Source organism: Dermacentor andersoni, chromosome 3, assembly GCF_023375885.2.
Source record: "Dermacentor andersoni chromosome 3, qqDerAnde1_hic_scaffold, whole genome shotgun sequence".
Taxonomy (NCBI): Eukaryota; Metazoa; Arthropoda; class Arachnida; order Ixodida; family Ixodidae; genus Dermacentor; species Dermacentor andersoni.
The window spans coordinates 20,416,106-20,434,116 of record NC_092816.1 but is presented as its reverse complement, the minus strand read 5'-3'; the positions used below and the strand labels follow the sequence as shown (position 1 = coordinate 20,434,116).

At 46.6% G+C, this 18,011-nt stretch overlaps 2 protein-coding genes across 8 annotated transcripts in view; one reads left to right on the top strand and one right to left on the bottom strand.

Moving 5' to 3' along the window:
• Tango5 (Transport and Golgi organization 5) overlaps nucleotides 1–15,393 on the top strand; it is a 39,909-nt gene extending 24,516 nt beyond the window's left edge. For 6 of the 7 annotated variants that reach the window (XM_050168931.3, XM_055065521.2, XM_050168947.3 and 3 more), the window contains 6 exons: nucleotides 1,762–1,813; nucleotides 1,915–1,994; nucleotides 2,077–2,157; nucleotides 2,760–2,938; nucleotides 10,278–10,380; nucleotides 13,526–15,393. In XM_050168931.3, the coding sequence (XP_050024888.2) occupies nucleotides 1,762–1,813; nucleotides 1,915–1,994; nucleotides 2,077–2,157; nucleotides 2,760–2,938; nucleotides 10,278–10,380; nucleotides 13,526–13,687 (657 nt within the window). In that variant the 3' untranslated portion in view covers nucleotides 13,688–15,393. Of the gene's footprint in view, nucleotides 1–1,761; nucleotides 1,814–1,914; nucleotides 1,995–2,076; nucleotides 2,158–2,759; nucleotides 2,939–7,228; nucleotides 9,167–10,277; nucleotides 10,381–13,525 lie in introns of those variants that run through there. The other variant, XM_055065523.2, reaches the window with a different exon arrangement.
• LOC126519388 (uncharacterized) lies at nucleotides 15,346–17,658 on the bottom strand. The gene has a single exon (XM_050168967.3). It carries the CDS (start codon nucleotides 17,464–17,466, stop codon nucleotides 16,621–16,623), a length of 846 nt encoding a protein of 281 aa, XP_050024924.1. The 5' UTR covers nucleotides 17,467–17,658; the 3' UTR covers nucleotides 15,346–16,620.
• Between the last annotated feature and the right edge of the window lie 353 nt (nucleotides 17,659–18,011).

The following is an 18,011-nucleotide window of genomic DNA, read 5'->3' as shown; positions in this document are numbered from 1 at the left end:
GGTTGTACATGTAGTAGTGGCCGCGCCGACGAAACCTCCACGTGCTGTCCATAACATGTGAGCCGACATTGACCTTGGGGTACGCCGCTGGTCACAGCAGCACGCTCTGCAGACTCGACGGCATGATTCCAGGTCACGACTCTGGAAACGGTGATGCAGTAGTCGGCATGAGCAAGCGTCGCTCGCGCCGACGCGCCCTGCTGGCGAGAGCCGCAGTAGCTGTTGGTGTCTGCGGGCTCTTTTCTCTGCCGCCGAGGGTTGGGAGCTGGATACAGGCTGTCGCCGGAGTCGCTGCGCCGAACTGGCCTCAGCATTTCCATTGCCCGGGGTGGCTCGACCATAGTCTAGGGCAGCAGCGCAAACGATGTGCAGGTGACAGCAAACCTTGGGTGACTCCACTCTCGCTGTGTACACTCAACGCACTCGGCAAACACTTAACGTAATGCAAGGGAGAGGAAATCTGCATGCCCATCGCCCACATGCTACGATGTTCAATTGAGCTTGCAAAAGATCAGGCAGCTACTCAGATGCTAAGTTCACGTGAACAGAGCTCTCTTTCTTGAGTCAAATGAGTAATTTCAATTCGTGTTAGGCTAAATAGAATGAGGGAAGCAAAGTGCAACAAATTAACGCAACAGTCCAACAGGCTGTGTCCTTCCACGTGCAACAGGAAGCTTCGCTACCCTGACAACAGCCGGCATTCAAAATGCAATACCCAAAATGGGTGCAAAACAGGCAGTCGCAAGGAGATGCCAGCTCTGCAAGGTGGTCCTACCCCGCTCGGTGCACATAGCATCTAAGTTGACGGCGCCCCCCTATCCCAGACAGTGTCAGAGAGCCCGGTGCCAGGCCTTAATATTAGTCAGCCCGTGGCAGCACCCGTGGCCCACAACCACCCAGCTCTCAGAGCTGTGACTTCTTCAGAGTCAAAGACATAAAAGAAGCTACTTCGATGAAGAAATTCAGACCACCCACGAGGCTTCCGTACTCGCTCGCTAGCAATCAAAATCCACACTACGCCCACACTTTGGTTGTCTCGAACGATGCAAAACTGTCAAAGCCATCGTCCAATGTTCCAAGAGGTTCATGTTGGGCAGCCAGATGTGGGGTTCTCATCTGTGCTGTTGGGAAAAAGGAACGACAACACAGTAGTGCAAACAATCACAAGGGCATTTATTGCACCTTTCATGGACAAATGCCTGCTAGCCGAGTTGCTATGTACAAAACATGCCGACGGGCACGCGACTAATCGCGGAAGTCCAACTTGCTGCGACCGGAGAGTGAGCGAATATGTTCACCCAATGTTAGACACACCTAGCACGTTCGAACAATCGTGTTCGTCTATTTCGTTGTAAGCCTCGCGAGATGGTCTCGCAGAAGCATGGCTCAGTGCACGCGCGAAACGTCCGCGCCACTTGCCAACTCGGCGCCAGAACGGAAGAGCCTACTCTCTGTAACGCCAGACCAACCCCACCGTTAGATGACGCTAGCAGTGCCACATTTGTGCCATCTCTCTTAACGCGCTGCGATTAGACCGACCGCTGCTGGCACTAAGTATTCGAAGAAGCTGGATTACAGGAGACGCGAGACATGCGGGGAAAACAACACATAAGGAGACGTGTGAGTCGCGCATTCCCACAGTGTTTAAATATTCATTCAAACTTTCGTTAAATACATTTTCTAACTGCCATCTGATACTTATTCTCTTGAAAAGTGCTTTAGAGAGAGATAAAGTGTTTAAATGTGAACTACTTCTTGCAGGGTGCAGGCACTGCTTTGGGAGAACTGCCACCATATTTTATGGCAAGAGCCGGTGAGTTTCTGTAGATTGTGTAAGGACTGCAGTATCCTGTTGCATCGTGCCTACATCGATATCCAAGACTAATGATGCCAAACAATGGCTTTATTTTTAAGCGAGGTTATCTGGCAATGAAGACCTTGAGGATCTTGAGGAGTTAGAGGAACTCATAGAGAAAGAGAAGACTAAAGACTTGGTAAGCATTCACTGGTGCATTCTTTTTTTCATTGCCTCAACTCCACCGGTGATTAGCCCTAACTTTGAGCATGCAATTTCAGTCTATCCTGGACAAGGCAAAGCTGGCTGTGGAAAAATTAGTGGAAAGAGTTGGCTTCCTTGGTATCCTTGCCTGTGCCTCGGTATGTTCGTTGCTTGGTATTATACTCTTGTGCCATTTGTGTGTGTGTACGTGAGCGTATGTGCCATGCCACTCTCCTCACAGCTGGGTTGCAACTGCATGTTTGCTCACAGGATATCTGCGCCTGATTTTGTCAGACATGAGAACTCTCCACAAAAGTAATCGGCTTGTGCGTGTTACAGAGAGTCTCTGCAAGAATTGATATATATGTGGTCCCATGCATGCCTATCTTATCTACACTACAGTGAGAGGTGGCATGCACTGTTTAATTTCGTTGGTACTCTTTGACTAGAATGAACAAGTGAAACAATCCTCAGTAAAGTTCAACTAAATGTTTTGCTGTAACCTTGATGTAAACTCGCCTGCTGCTTCTGGAGTCAATGCAGCAGTGCAGACATGATTTTCATTTACTGGCAAGTTGCTGCCTACATTTACATCGTCCATGACTAATTGTGCTTGTCATTTTCTGTTGTTGCCACTTGTGGGTCATGGAAGTGGCCCCCTAGATGCCCAGGGGTGGCCCTGAGATACGCTTTTTTTTTTTTTTACTTTTAGTGTTTAGGCTATGTCTTAACATTTCCTTGTAACCTTGTTGTACTGCAGATACCCAATCCACTGTTTGATCTGGCTGGCATCACTTGTGGACACTTCCTGGTTCCCTTCTGGACCTTTTTTGGGGCCACCCTGATTGGCAAGGCCATCATCAAAATGCACATCCAGAAGCTCTTTGTCATCATTGCCTTCAACGAGAACCATGTTGAACTCTTGCTCAAAATGCTCAGGTTGACTTTTAACTTATCTCCTGTGGTGTATGTGCTATGCATTGTGCATCTGTCTGTCAATGAGGAACCTTTGCTATAGGACACCTTGTTCTTCTTCAATACCTTCGCGATGACTTGTTCGATCATGAGGGTTATACTAACAAGAGAATAACGAGCCGTGGGCATAACATGTAGCCGACGTCTTCTTGAAATTACAGTAGAACCTTGTTGATACGATCCCGTGTCGAATGTCTTCCCAGCACCTATGTTCATGTACGAGAACACAAAAAGTGACCAAATATGTTCCCTGAAAGCATGAGCTTTCAACACCAACGTTTAGCACATCGCCAAACTTTGAACGTATCATACATTTTCCTGACACTAGATCCCACGTGAACAAGAAAAGGCGCAAAGCACGTATGATAGAGCAGTATGCGCCCATGGGCCCACGGCAGCTTCCACGTAAGTACTGCCATGGTTGCTGGATAAAAGAAACGTGCGGCCTGTCGTGTACATTGCAAACGCTGTCCTCCGCTGTGGCGCCACCAGCCGGGACTGTTTGTCTGGAGTGAGGTACAACAGGTGGACGCGATTCTACGCAAAGCCTACAAAACCGCACTCCACCTTCCCCACAACACCTCAACCGAAAAGCTCCTAGCCTTAGGACTACACAACACCTTCGAGGAATTGAAAGAGGCGCAACTAGTCTCCCAACAGCGCAGACTACAGCAGACCCCATCTGGCAGGGAGCTCCTGAAGAAACTAGGCTGCGCCGATCAACTTCAAGAGATACAGAGGACCGAAACAATTCCGGACGAGTATTGCAACACACTAAAAGTAGCACCCATACCCCGGAACATGGATCCCAACCTACACAAAGCACGCAGAGAAGCGAGGGCTGAATACCTACAAAAGACACTAGCACCCCAAGAAACGACTGTATATGTGGATGCAGCCACATACGCCAGAGCAGCGGGGCAGAGCAACAGCAACGCGGTAGCAACGGTGATTGATTTGAACCTACACGAGATCACCAGCGCATCACTACAAGGCTGTACGATAGTCGAGGCTGAAGAAGCGGCCGTTGCTCTAGCGGCAGCGGAGGGATATCGGTCTAAACGGTCTCTAACAGTCCTTACAGACTCGCAAACGGCGTGCCGCAACTACCTATGCGGCAGAATAGGGTATGGAGCGCTCCGCATACTCCACTCCGGAGACCACATAACACAACGACAAACGAAAGAAGAACCAATTAGGCATACAATAGTATGGACGCCGGGACACACGGGAGTGGCAGGGAACCAAGAGGCGGACAGGATAGCTCCAGGGTACACTTATTACCGAGCATCCAACGTAGCCGACCTCGAGGGGACCGAACCTGTACCCCAAGACTATTCGGCGATACTAAATTACTACACGGGCTGCAGAAAGCGGTATCCACCACTGCACAACTCCCTTAGCAGAGAGGACTCTGTCGCGTGGAGGCAGCTGCAAACGGGCTTGTACCCGAACCTAAACGTACTCAGCAAAATTTATCCCACACAATACAATGACAAATGCCCCTGATGCCACGAAACACCCACGCTGTATCACATAACGTGGGCGTGCCAGAAGATAGACATGGTACCCGTTATACCAAACCCGAGTGCGGAGCAATGGGAGGAAGTGCTCTCCAGCGATCGCCAGGTTAACCAAGAAGGTCTGATTCGGCGAGCACAACTGGCAGCAGCATCCAGCGGAGCCCTAGACTAAGGGCAACCGACCGTTGTGCTAGAAGATGGACGAAGCCATCTGAAGACCGCAGAAGACCAGCGAACCTAGAGCTGACAGTTTTTCACTCATTCACACTCTGGGATCTGCATAGAAAATGTGTCGGGAACGTGGAACGCTGTCGCCTGATGCATCCCATCTCTCGCAACTAGCGCTGTTCGTCCCAGCCAAGTGGTTGAGAATGCTACTACGGTTGTCACATTCGATGCCATTGCGGCCCCCTGACGTGACAGGCCACACCATATTTTTTTTTAAATCCAGCGGCCGTGGCACTGCACAAATGCATTACTTCCGTGCGGTGCAGCACGTGTGGTGTGGTGTTGTTAAAAGTGTACTGCACACTTTGAATAGGCGATAATCAAAATACACTGCTGTTCCATGCTGCAGGCAGTGTGAAGTGAGCATCAATTTCCCTCTGGCGGCATCGTTTTCCGGCATTGCGCACCAGCTCAGTTTTGTTTGTTTCCTGTCGCCATCTTAAAACAGTGTGCAATAGGAAAATGACGTCTCTGGCTACTCGAGCCCCATCAGATTGACACGCATTGGCATCTGGTGTTGCAACAATTTTCGCCGAGCGGGCATGTCAAAGCTTTCCGCCAATATGTCCTGTTCGAACAAAATGCTGACCTAGGCCGAATTCTAGAAGCATTAACGTAAGCTTGTTGGTCGAAACTGTAAAAACGACAATGTGCGTCTTGGGTCATTTAGGTCACACCAGCTCGGCATGTGCTGGCGTCTTTCTGTCCACTTGCTTCCTTCGTTACTCTTTTTTTGCTGGAAATTCTTGATAACGCATTTATCTGATTGTACATTTTCCTGGTAAATAAACTTTTTCTCACATTGCTTTGTTTCAAAATGTATGAACAAGGTTCTACTGTATATGATGTGATCTAATGATATATGTAGCAACCACAGGCAAGGAAGGACATAAAGAAGTGGAAGACAGGCACAAATACAGAAGTTGCTATTGTCTTTTCACTTCAGTCAATTTTTGCTGCCTACCTTATACTTGTGGCACACAGGCACAGAAAATGACATTAACTTGCTAATGCCTTAAATTTTAATGCCATTTGTGTGATACCACATGGGCAAACCTAATGCCATTTGCCTTGTCATTTGTTATCTAATCTGGTCACCAGAATTATTCCGACTAAGAAATGCATACCCTCGACTCCATAGCTTGTGCAGTGCCATGTGATTGAAGTATTTTAAACAATTTCTACCATGAAAAATTGTTCATAACTTTCAACTACGACGCTCCTGCAAGAAGTTGTACTTGGTGAACATACTCAGGTCAGCATTGGAACGACTTCGAGGGGGCCAAGCTCCATTTTTATTTTGGGCTTTGGGTTTCACTTGGATTGACCAAAGCTAATGGCTTATAGTATGCTTGTTTTTATGATTCGCTATTCATGAAGGCGCAAAGTAAACATCTAAATGCACATTTATTTTTTATTTATTACCTTAAAATTACTCACTTCACTTCAACTTGCTGTGATCGATATCACCCCATCAAATGTCGTTAACTTTGGATGTGTAGCAGCCCTGCCGGAAAAAATGTCATTAGTGAACTTTCGGCACTAACGAACGAATGTCATTCTCTGTGCCCATGTGGCATGATTATTAGCTTCGCTGCAGCAGTGCTTGTGGCGCTTCCAACCTCTGGACGTCTAGAACATGACTTCTTTGCATTTGTTCATAATGAGTGCAGTGGGCTTTCCTCTATACAGTCAAACCTTGTCATAACAAACTTGTATCCAACACGAAAATGCCTTCATTATATTCTGTATTTCTTATAAGCATATATTTGCTGCATATCAATATCGGCAAGAAACATTTCAGATTTACTTTGTTATATCTGGGTTCGTTATATCGAGGTTTGATAAACCAGTCGTGCACTGTGTGGTTGATATAATCTTAACAGATTATGCATGTGTGAATGCATTCCGGCACTCATAAAATTTTCTGAAATGAGAAAGAAAATTTTGTAGACATAGCGCTGTGGCTTCTGAGTCAGCCAGCTAGCTAGCCAAGAGCCGTGAAGACTGACAAGGCAGGGAAGCAAGATGAGGTTGAGCACCTCTCCTAAACATGCACTGCTTGGCTACTGAGCTGTCCTTGAGCAAGCACAGGTGTGTGCCTGCGATGGTGTGATTGCCATGTGGCTGGCAACATTAGCTGCAGTTTCTTCGTGAGGTCTGTTGGTGGACATATTTATGCTGCCACATTTAGGCTGTTGACACTACCAGACGTTCTGCATATTGTAGTAAGGGTGTTCGTTTTGGAAGTGTCTGCATGGCACTTAACCAAGTCCCACTCAAGTGGGTCAGTCTCGGTTGAAAACCAAGCGAGCGCAAGGCACAAGGTCCACCAACATCTTTGTCCTTCACTGTGTATAGCGTTTTGGCACTAATGTTCTCCTTTAAAATATACTGTAATGGTACTCTATTCTAACAGACTTCTTTCAGGAACAATTCACTAAAATATGACACGCACATTATAATTGAGTATGAAATCAAAACTGCACTGGGTGGTTTTCAGATCCCCTCTACCACGGTGTAAGAAGAACAGGTGCTCCAACGACGTGGGGGCCGCTGGTGCGAAACGCGTCTCTATTGGTGGTGTTTCACGTCTGCGCCGCTGCACGGCAGCACACATTAGGAGGCTGAAAAATCGGGAAATTTGAACATGTAAGCGATTGTAACTGTACTATAAGTGCGTGGAAAGAAATTAAAACAATTTATTTTTTTTTTAAGTCTTCCTGCCCTTCACTATAATCATTAAGATCCCTCAAACGCTGTAACAGACGATAATGACTCCAGTAGTTCAGTCGCGCTGCGTGCTCTAGCAGACGGCATTTGTTGATCTTTCGAAGTGGTCACTGAGAAGCACTGTGGGCAGATGATAAGCTATTAGTTTACCAATGTTCACTTCACAATTGAGGAATCTATCATCGTTCTTGGTAAGCACTTAAAAATTCAGATGTCTGAATCGCAAGAGAGGGAAGGGAGGTCTGCGTTTCGAGCTGCAACGTTGCCTGGTGAAGACTGATCGTAGGCAAGAAGTGATTCACACCAAACTGCAACAGCAGGCCTTGCATGTGCAAAGACAGTTTCCTTCCATGTTCACTGAAAAGAGTCGATTGCATGGTTCGTCGGATGCTCTGTAACATGGACACCAAGTTCTGCAACCAGGAGTGTATGGGTGTGAGAAGCACTGTGACCCAGCGTACGTCACAAGTTCGTGGACAGCGGCACACAATAAAATTTAAAAGGGTCTGAACTTGAGCTTGTTGGTAAGGCTTCATTATGCTGAAATAGCACGGAAAAAAAATGAGACAAGAAAGAGGGCGGGACAAGCGCTTTCCGGTTGGTCTTTCTTGTCCAAATTTTTTTTTTTTTTTGCTGTTTACCCTGTAATGAAGCAGTGGACAATAAATTTGTAACCGTCGGCACGTCCGAAAGAACCAATTTGAGAAATATGGCTAAGCTAGGATGCACATCAAAGAAGCCTAGGCGGGCATAAATAATGCCGGAATCACCCGCTACGGTGTACTTCTTCATCAGTGTGGTATTGGCAACCAAAAACCCTGAATTTATTTTTTCGGCATTTAGAATAATTCATTCAAGAGTACGCACGTTGATACCATATATTCCACAGCAGCATGGTTTTTAAGGAATTAGCTGTCTCTCAATTCGTGGCTTCTAGAATTTGGACCTTCTGTATACAATCTGTATGTGAAACACGCTTTATTTGAGTATAAACAGCGAAATATATGACAATTAACTTACTTTATTACGTGAAGGCACTTCTATTTACTCAGACTAATCCTATGCCGCACTCCTCGAAACCCTACTCTGCGTGAAATGAGAACGGAAACGCCAGGTATTGTGACAAATAGTAGCGACGGCTTATTGAAGCAGAAATGACGAAAGTAAATTGGGTTACTAGTGGATTCAGCAAAAGACTTAACGGTGACTGCCGCATTGAGAGAGATGCCATACGCTTTTGTTTAGAAAGGGTAAAAAAAGCACCGCGGCAATTATAAATCGCATTTTAAGATTTTGTAACATAAAGACAGTGACTGAAGGTTTGTCGCTCTAAAAAAAAGGCACTCTAAAAAACTCAGGCTGGGAAGCGTGCTCCCAGCACGGTCTCCAGGGAATGTCCGGATACCGGCGCGCCAGCCCCCTGCAGCTCCCTATGGCCTCCTTGTCGCGCTCGCCGCCTAGTGGCGGCCCAACATTAGTGAAACGCACTGCGCATTTCCGTCGGAGCACCTGTTCTTCTTACACCGTGCCCTCTACCTCCAATGTGATGTCCCACCTTCCAGTCTCAAACAGTGACAACAAGCGATGTCCGGTCCACTTTGTCCCGGACACAATTAATTTTCTTTTTTTCAAGTGAGAACCAATTGCTATTTCTCTCTTACCAAGAAAATCCAGTGAGGGAACAATCAAGGGTATTACATTGTGCATTCTTTAACCCTTTCGCTGTCACCGACGTACCGGTACGTCATCGCGCTTCCCCCCCACGGTGTCACTGACGTACCGGTACGTTCTCTATCGTGCGTTCAAAATTTCGCGCCTGAGCGCAAAGCAGGCGCTCCTGGATTGGCCATGCCATCTGTTGACTCTTTCTACATGTTCGTATATTCGCCCCGACCTGTGTTAGTCCATGTATTGAGGAGTACGGTGCGACTGCCACTCCCCACTTTCTCTTTGCTGAGTGGCGCGGTGGCTCCGCGTTCGCTGGATCATGCGTCGCGCGCGTGTGGTTATGGGTTCAAGGGTAGTTCTGCCTTCCCCGCTGGTTTGAAGGTATTTATTTTTCTTCTGTTGGTGTGCCTGCTACGGCGCGTCAAGTTCAGGCGCACGTGCCGTTGCCTCTCCGAAAAGGGTGACTCGATTGCTGCTTTCGCTCTCTCGCCGCACCCTCGCTTCCGACTTGCAGCAGTAAACGTAAAGCCCTTCGAACTTTGTTTAGCCTTTTTCCATCTCCCTCTGTCTTCTTGATCACGCAACGTCCCATTTCTCTCCGTTGCGCGGGCGACTGAAAGCGCATCCACCCTGCGCGCGGTTACTTTCGGATGGCTCGGCGCGCGGGACCTTCGTCTGCTCATGGGAGCGGTGGCTGAATTCCGATTCAGAATACGAGCCGAGCTCGGATTCGGACTCGGACAAGGTCGCATGAGAGGAAGAGGGTTCCGCATCGTCAGATTCGGATGTTGAACGAATTTTATAGTCAGGCTGATGATGATGATGATGTTTACTAAAAACAGCTGCAGTACACTGAAATGTGCATATTGCATTGACTATGTTATTTGTATACCAATCATAATCAAAAATAAATTGCTATGTTCATTCCCTGTTATGCTCGTTCCCTGAAACCAAGCCGACACTGGGGGTGCGTCACGGCCAGAAACGTCCGACAGCGAAAGGGTTAATGTATGAAAATCAGGGTGAACATTACATATAAGGGTGCATCAGAATGTAGCAAATGCAAATATATATCTTTGTATGTATTTCTAGGTGGCACGCCTTTCTTGCACTATTATGTTAGAGTAAAAATTTTGTCTTTATCATTGCAGATATATCCCCTATGTGGGTCGCTACCTGCAGGCCCCCTTCAAAGAATTTCTGGCCAAGCAAAAGGCCAAACTGCACCGCAAAGTGGGCTCCCACGTTGCTCAGGTTAAGCACCATTGCCTTTTTCTCTCTGTGTCACAAAAAAATATTCTTCCTTTGTGCTCCCAGGATAGCCACTGTGGTCATTTCATTCAGCTAGTCACTCGGTGAGCGTGCATTGTCCTGAATGCAATTGTTTCAGTTCACGTGGCATGGGAAGCAAACTAGTTAGCAAGGCTATTTTAGCTTTGAAATTTTGAATTTGGGACAATATATATAGTATGTATATATTCTTTCATTTTTCCGAAAATTTGCCCAACAGAATAAAATATTAAATATATAAATGTAGGCTGGATTTGGTGATTTGCATCAATAATGCTTGATGGTTGGTCCCACAGAGCCAAGAATTATAGTCTGGTAGTCTCGTGGCACAGTATAGTATGACGGGGTGTCAAACAGATCAAAGCGAAGCGCGATTTATAAACAGACTACTTGCAGAGATGGCCAAGATGGCTGAACACATGCAAAGTCCTGGGGGTAATAGTCTTCTTCGTTAGTCCAAGGAGGTGGCTCATAACATCTGACCTTCCCGGCAGCGCAGTGCCATCTCAGTGCAGAGTAATTACACAAGGAGATGGCAGAAAGGTATGGTTTCAACCAGATATGTGCACGTCACGAGATAACAGGATAAATGGTGAAGAACTGTCCAGTGGTGCAAGCTCATAGTTAATGTCACTAAGTTGCCATATGACCTTGTAAGGTCCGGTATAACTTATCAAAATTTTTTCAGAAAGATCTACATGACGAGATGGAGTCCAAAGAAGTACAAGAGATCCCAGAGAAAAGCAGTGATGTCGTTGGCTGCAGGTCCTTTTGAAATAAATAGCAAGCCGGATAGTAGTCATTCACGAGCGATCTGGTGTGCCAGATGGAATCACACGGCAGCATCGCGGGCATACTCTGTGCTATGTTGTACAACAGCAGGCAGTAGTGAGTAGCGTGTCGAAAGGCAATGCTTAGTGGTGGCCGAACAGTAGGTAAAATGGCGAAAACCAACAGTGTCATGACGGGATGAGTGGTACGTGAATGTGACATATGGCAAAGTGCTGTAGCAGTCACAATGATTATCAGACTCGTACATCGTCAGCATATCAGTTAAGGTGCGGTTCAGCCTCTTGGTGAGCCCGTTGGTCTGCGGGTGGTATGCAGTACTGAGCTTGTGCTTCACAGAAGAGCAACAAAGAAGGTCATTGATGACTTGGGACAGGAAGTAGCAGCTTTGGTCAGTGAGCAATTGCCTAGGGGCCCCATGATGAAAGATGATGTCATGAAACAGGAAATCAGTGACGTTAGTCACTGAGTCACTGATCCTTGAAGTAGACGTAGGGAATGGGCCGAGGAGGTCGAGACCAAATGGCTCCTTTCGCGTGATGTTCAAGTGTCTGTAGTCAATACAAAAGCACCAGGTGCAGTCTTTCTTTTTGACTAGCACCACAGGGCGCACCTTTGGACTGGAAGAAGGTTCGATAATGCCTGTTGTGAGCATTTTGTCACCTTCACCTTGGATCACATGACGTTCAGCAAGGGAGACACGGTAGGGACAGTGTCGGGTAGGGATCACGTCCCCTGTGTCGATTAGGTGCTGGAGAACAGATTTTACTAGCTACCTTTTTGGGCTAATGAAGATGAACTTTGGACTAATTATGATGAAAATTTCCCTGATGCCACTATCAGTTGACACATACTGACGAACACCATATGTGTTCGTCAGTAGGATGTGTGCAGTGCTTTGACAATTGCCATTGACCAGTCAACAATATAGAGCATCTAAAGTAAATGATAATGCATCGTAGGTGTGAACAAAACATTTTATGTCTGTAAGGACACCAAGGCTATGAATTGTATTCATGCTGCAGTTGAGAAATCAAGCTCTATCACTTGTCGCAACATTTCCCTAAACACCTAGGTGAGCTGACCACACATAGGACGTGTTCAAATTGAGTCGGCACAGCGCCTGCAAGGTGCTGAGAGAACACTTTTTCTTTTATTAGTTGTTTTAGCTGTTAGCCCAGCACTGTCCTTGTCCACTTGGTTTTCCTTTCTCCACTTCGAGTCTGCTGGCTTTACCTGTAGTTTGTTCATTCTACATGCCCCTTCCTCTATTTCGAGTCATTGGATGTTTTTGAAGGCATATTTAGAGTCAGCAAACAAGGACATAAGGGAGACAACACTGTCGTCTGTCCTTGTTGGCTGGCGCTAAATATGCTTTCAAAGTCAGTTTACCAACACGCCCAACAAATGGCATTGGATGTTACTAGTAATTTATAGGCTTTGAATAATGGGTAATGTGTATGCATAGTATTCAACCTAGGGCATTCGGGCGATCACTTTCGGAGGAAGTTCCACTTGCTTGAGACTCGGCGCCAGACGTGTTCGCATATATGGCCAACAGCATTTCTGGCACTGCGCCTTGCGAGTCTCATGAAAATGAAAGTATCCTAGAAATTGCCCAAGAATACTGTGCAGAGTGTCAAAAACGTTTAGGGCATGATTGTGCGACGTGTTCAGTCAGTCACATGCAACCTTGCTATAGATGTAGACCTTTTATCTACACTGTGGCAGAAGTGTGTTCGTGACCCCAGAAACATTTTTCATGTGTTCTTGGCAGCCAAATTTGCAACAACAACCAATTATTGTTCCACTGTCGACTTCTTTATGATCTTGATGCATTCAAATATTAAAAGAATGAGCCCCTTGCACCGAGCTCATGTATGTAGCCCTCTTGTGCATTTCAGAGTAAACTTATCAATGTTCTAACCGCATAGTAAAATTGGTGCCAGCTAGAGAGTCATACATTTGCAGGCCATTAAAGCTTCCATTGTCTTCACTACCGGCTTAATTTAGCGGGCTGTTCAAGAGGGCACTACCGAAAGTCCTCAGGGACTTGTTTTCGCAAGTTGCTTCAGAGCACACAAGAACACACTCGCATGTATGCAGTCACACAAACACCCCGCAATACATGTGTGTACATACAAGTGTGTTCTTTTGCACTCTAAGCAACTTACTAAGATGAATTACCAACTAGCTTAGCTACAAGTTCTTCTAGGAACTTTGTGCGTGTGTGTGTAAACATTAAAAGGGTCTAAAATATATTTGCTTCTTGTTTGACTTATTTCATACTGATGTGTTTGCCTGCACTCAATCCTTGTAGGAGAGTTCACTGCTGGCTTGGCTCTTCGAGAAGCTGGTCTTGTGCATGATTGTCTACTTTGTCCTCTCCATCGTCAACTCGATGGCCCAGAGCTACCACCGGCGGCTCTCCAAGGGCCAAAAAGTGATGTCGGCACCACGCGGCAAGGTGGCAGTCAGTTGAGCTTGGGCTGTGTGCCACTCTTCTGGGCAGTGAGGTGCGCAGTTGTAGAGATTGATGCCGTGTGTGGACTGCGAACAACAGTGTGCCAGATGATACGGAAATGTAAAAGGACTGCTAGACAAAGAGACCGCGCTCACCTCCCCACCTTCCCTCGTTTGTCATTGCTTGTGCACATTTGCGCCTTCTTTTCAGCTGTCCGAGTGTTCTTTATTTTTCAATATACAAATATGGTGGAAAGAGATAATGTACAATTTCCTTTTCTGTGCACCTCTCCACCTAGCCACTTCAACAAACTTTTTATTTCTTTATGGCAGCAGCTCCTTTTTATTTTGTTGTGCTTTACGGTTTTTTGTTGTTGCTAGCATAAATGTTTGTTGCTTACGCAGTTTGTACATAGGAGTGTGTAATAACATTGAGTTGCATCTGCAAGAAGCTTCATGTGAAGCACACAGACTCCTGTGCCTCAAATGGGGCTTTCCCTCTTAGTTATGCCTTGTCTTAATTTCCAACTGACATGTGGCTGGCTCTGCTAAAACACTATGGACATGTAATTAAATCAACACAGTGCAAAAAACTCTAGGACGGTGGGAATCTTGTTGCTTTGTGCATATTGACAGTATTCTCAGGTTATGGTGTAAGGTATTCACTTCTGCCCAGTCTGAAGTCGGCACAATCTGTACAAGGTCTTCTCTGCTGTCTTGTTATGATTTGACCACATCAGGACTAAAGTGTTTTGGAAAAAGATCTTATTTGATGGGCTTCGGCAGCTGTATTATTGCTTTGAGGCACCAAAACTCTTTTAGGTTAATTTGCATCACTTGCAAGTCATAGTCGGATCAAGAATGTAGTGGTGACTACAGGAGTAACAAATAAGAGCTGGTCTTCGCATTTCAAGTTTCAGATGGTTGTGCAGAAAAGCAAGGCACCATTTTTTCCTTGCAAATAAGCATGTTGCATAAAGTAAGCACTGTGTTTGCAGCCAAAACAATGCTTTCAAACATGGATCAGGCTGTAATATTGTGCTTGCAGGCTGTGGTGTCAATAGAACGATACAGACAGTGGTGTTTGTTCGTCTGAATGGCTGCCGATTATCTAGGGACCCTGGCCAGTGCAATTTTAAAGGCATCTTTGTTTAATGTGGTCACTGTATATGTTGTCAAAGTGAGAGGTAAAGCAAGGCCTGTAAAAATTGCATTTGTTTGAGATGTGAATGATGACGAGCCTTTTGATGTTGCAAAGGCATGTAACTAGCTGAGCTTTGAGGCTGTGAACACTCGCAGGGTGCTACATAAGTGCCCGCTAATCGCAATTGCAAGCAAGGGCTATCAGCACATTGTGCGTGTGTCCAACTCGGGCCAAAGGACTCTTCTAGGCTGCCATTGCATGTAACTGCACAGCTTATCTGAATGATTCTTTCCCCACTTCAAGCTGTCTGACATTCCCTAATCACTTGAAGGACCCTCTTGTTTTTTCTGTTAGGAGTGAATGTTTTATTTCACATTGTATGTGTGGGGACAGTTTCAACAAACCTTTTGCAAATATCCATTTGTGGGTGAGTGCAACTTATCAACCAGGAATGTTGTGCATGGCACTAGCACAAGTTGGAAGAATTTCCTTGGGTCATAGTGTATTTCTCAGACTGACCTCGACACACCCAATTTGTAAAAAAGTTATATATATTTAATAAAGAAAACTATACAGATTGCCACCGGAATCTTCTCTCACTGGCACAACATAGCAGAGTATAGTTTTTGTTTGCAGCAAGAGACACACACTATGCACATGTGAAGCTTTAAGCTGAAGCAATAAGCACCCTATTAAAAAACGCTAATATATAACTTAGCATAATTGATTTCAATGTCATTCATAGGAAAAGCCATAGAGTTTCTCGCTATATCACCTACAGGGAAATCTGGCACTGCTGCGCTGTGGCATATGCATGGGAATGCCGGTATATTGTGACTTCGGATTGGCATTGTTCTCGAAGAGCCAGGCAAGCACCGTTCCATTTGTCACAATGATTCGTCTACTAAAACTGCACGTAAAAAGCTGTTTAAGCTTTATTATTACACAAAAACATGTTTTGTTTAACTAGGAGAACTTGTTACTGCATGTACAATTATGACACGTAAAAAGCATCAGAGGGCCGCTAAAGTTGGAGGACAGACAAGATTCGCGCTTGCTTTGAAACAGTTTGTTGTCTGTTCTTGCTTTTCTTCCCTTTGTCATGCATTGTAGGTAAGCAAAGATGTAATTTGCGTGAATGGAAACATTTTATGAAGATCTTACTTTAAGAACGCGTTATTTGTGTACCCATATCCACGTTTTGGACAAAGCCTCTTACAACATCAGCCAACACAAGCCTCGCAGAGCCATATACCGTCGTTCCCATGACGGTACACCGCCCTAAGGAACTCCCATAGACGGTGGCGCCAGATTTCCCTCTAGGTGTTATAGTGAGAAACTCTATGGGAAAAGCCGACATGGAAAAGGTTACACTGCAAGAAGTTTCTTAAAACTACACTGCCAAGCAGGTTATAGAGTGGAGCAACGTGGAAATGTCGGGCACAACAAGTTGCAGTATGGTTTTACTAAGCCTACACTTGCTTATGCCCAACAATACGACTTGCCAAGCAACACCTAAAACATGACGTATTGAGCATGAAAATACCATTGCAGTGTCTATGCCAACGGCGAAGAGCCGCCCCTACATCTAAGCAAGCAATGCACTCTTTACATGCCTTAACTGCGGCGATATTAAGAGCCTAAATGGGGCTGTAGATAGATGATTCGGCTCGGAAATACCTGCCGCTTAGAACAAGTTCACAGAAAACTATTTCTTCACTAGGTACGCTAACCGAACGGCAATTCTAGAGAGCCGTGTCTTTGGGCACTAGGTGTCCCGCGACGCGACGCTGTTACAGGCGAGTACTTTAGTAGTAGACAGAGTCGAAGGTGAGCTTCGACGCTTCCCTCACGTCCTCCTTGAACGTCAGAAACTGATCCATGCTGATAGGCGCAAAACGCCTCACCCTGTACTGGGCGAGCTGCTTAGCGCCTTCAGAGAACTCTGACATCTCGAGCAGTGCATCCTTAACAGCCAGCTTCGTCTCCTGGGGCAGCGCCTTCCTAACAACTATGGGGTACGGGGGAAGCGACCCCCACGACTCGATCACGAACACCTGGTCCTTATAGGACGGATTCCGGTCGAAAAACAACGCCAAGCAGTTCGCGTCTACGGCGGCGGCATCCACTTGTTTGTTGAGAACCATGTAGATGGAGTCCAGATGTGACTTCGCACGCAGTTTGTTGCCGAAAAACGTGGCGGTCTCGCCCCGTCGCTTGAGCACCTGAAGCGTTATCTGGTTGCCGCTGAAGGACTCTGGGCCGGTGTAGGCCCACCGACAGCCGCGCAGCTTCTCGAAAGAGTCAACGCTGGCCTCCTTCAAGTCGGCGTTGATAATTACGTCTGCGAAGTGGCCCGTATCGCCGCTGCCTTTGCGATGCTCGTGCACGGACGAAACTGGTAGCAGTTCGATGTGCTCGTTGCCGGAATCATGCATGCGGACGAAAGCCAGGGGGCTCATGAAGGCGATGTCGACGTCTCCGTGAGCAAAAGGGTCGCGCCGGTCAGCCGGAGGTCCAAACCAACGGGACTCGTAAATCAGCGTGGTGTGGACGTGGAGCCTTTGCTCGAGGTACTCTAACACGGCCTCAAAGAACTCTACAGGGATTCCTGGGCTAAGGTAGGTCGCGGCGCGTATCACTTGCGGAGCCATTTTCTTCGCAGTCGTCCGAACTTCTATCTGTAGTAGTGATAAGGCCTTCGGTGGCGTGCCAACAGGAGTAAATGAAGCCGGACGTCGCTTCTCGTCGAGAACTCAGCGTATCGCCGTATCAACCAACAGATGGGCATCCGTTCAAGCACGCACGCGTCTCAAAACAATAACACGCAACACGAGACGTTCATTTGAGGGATCGCCAACGGTTTGTGCGCAGGCGCGAGTGAGAGCGGGTGCGAGAGAGAAAGAGTACGTTCGATCAACGCCTTGGTTCGATTCGCCTGCACCACATGAAGCAGTTCGCGAGGTGCTGCACCCTGCCATTCGTTTCAGCGGTGCAGCAATGGCGCCCGCGGAACCACTGGGAACCACCATAGAGTTTCCTACAGGAATTTTTGTAGGAAACTCTATGGGAACCACGACGTTCGTTTCGAAAGGTGCAGGGCTGGTTCATGATTTTGCTGCACCCGCTCCACTGTCGGTGCCGACTTGGTGCAGGCATACAGGTGCGAAGCAGAAGACGCAGCACACGGGCGCGAGCA

Bases quoted from the DNA above. Each gene is read 5' to 3' on its own strand.
- LOC126519388 (XM_050168967.3), bottom strand. From the start codon at position 17,466: ATGGCTCCGCAAGTGATACGCGCCGCGACCTACCTTAGCCCAGGAATC.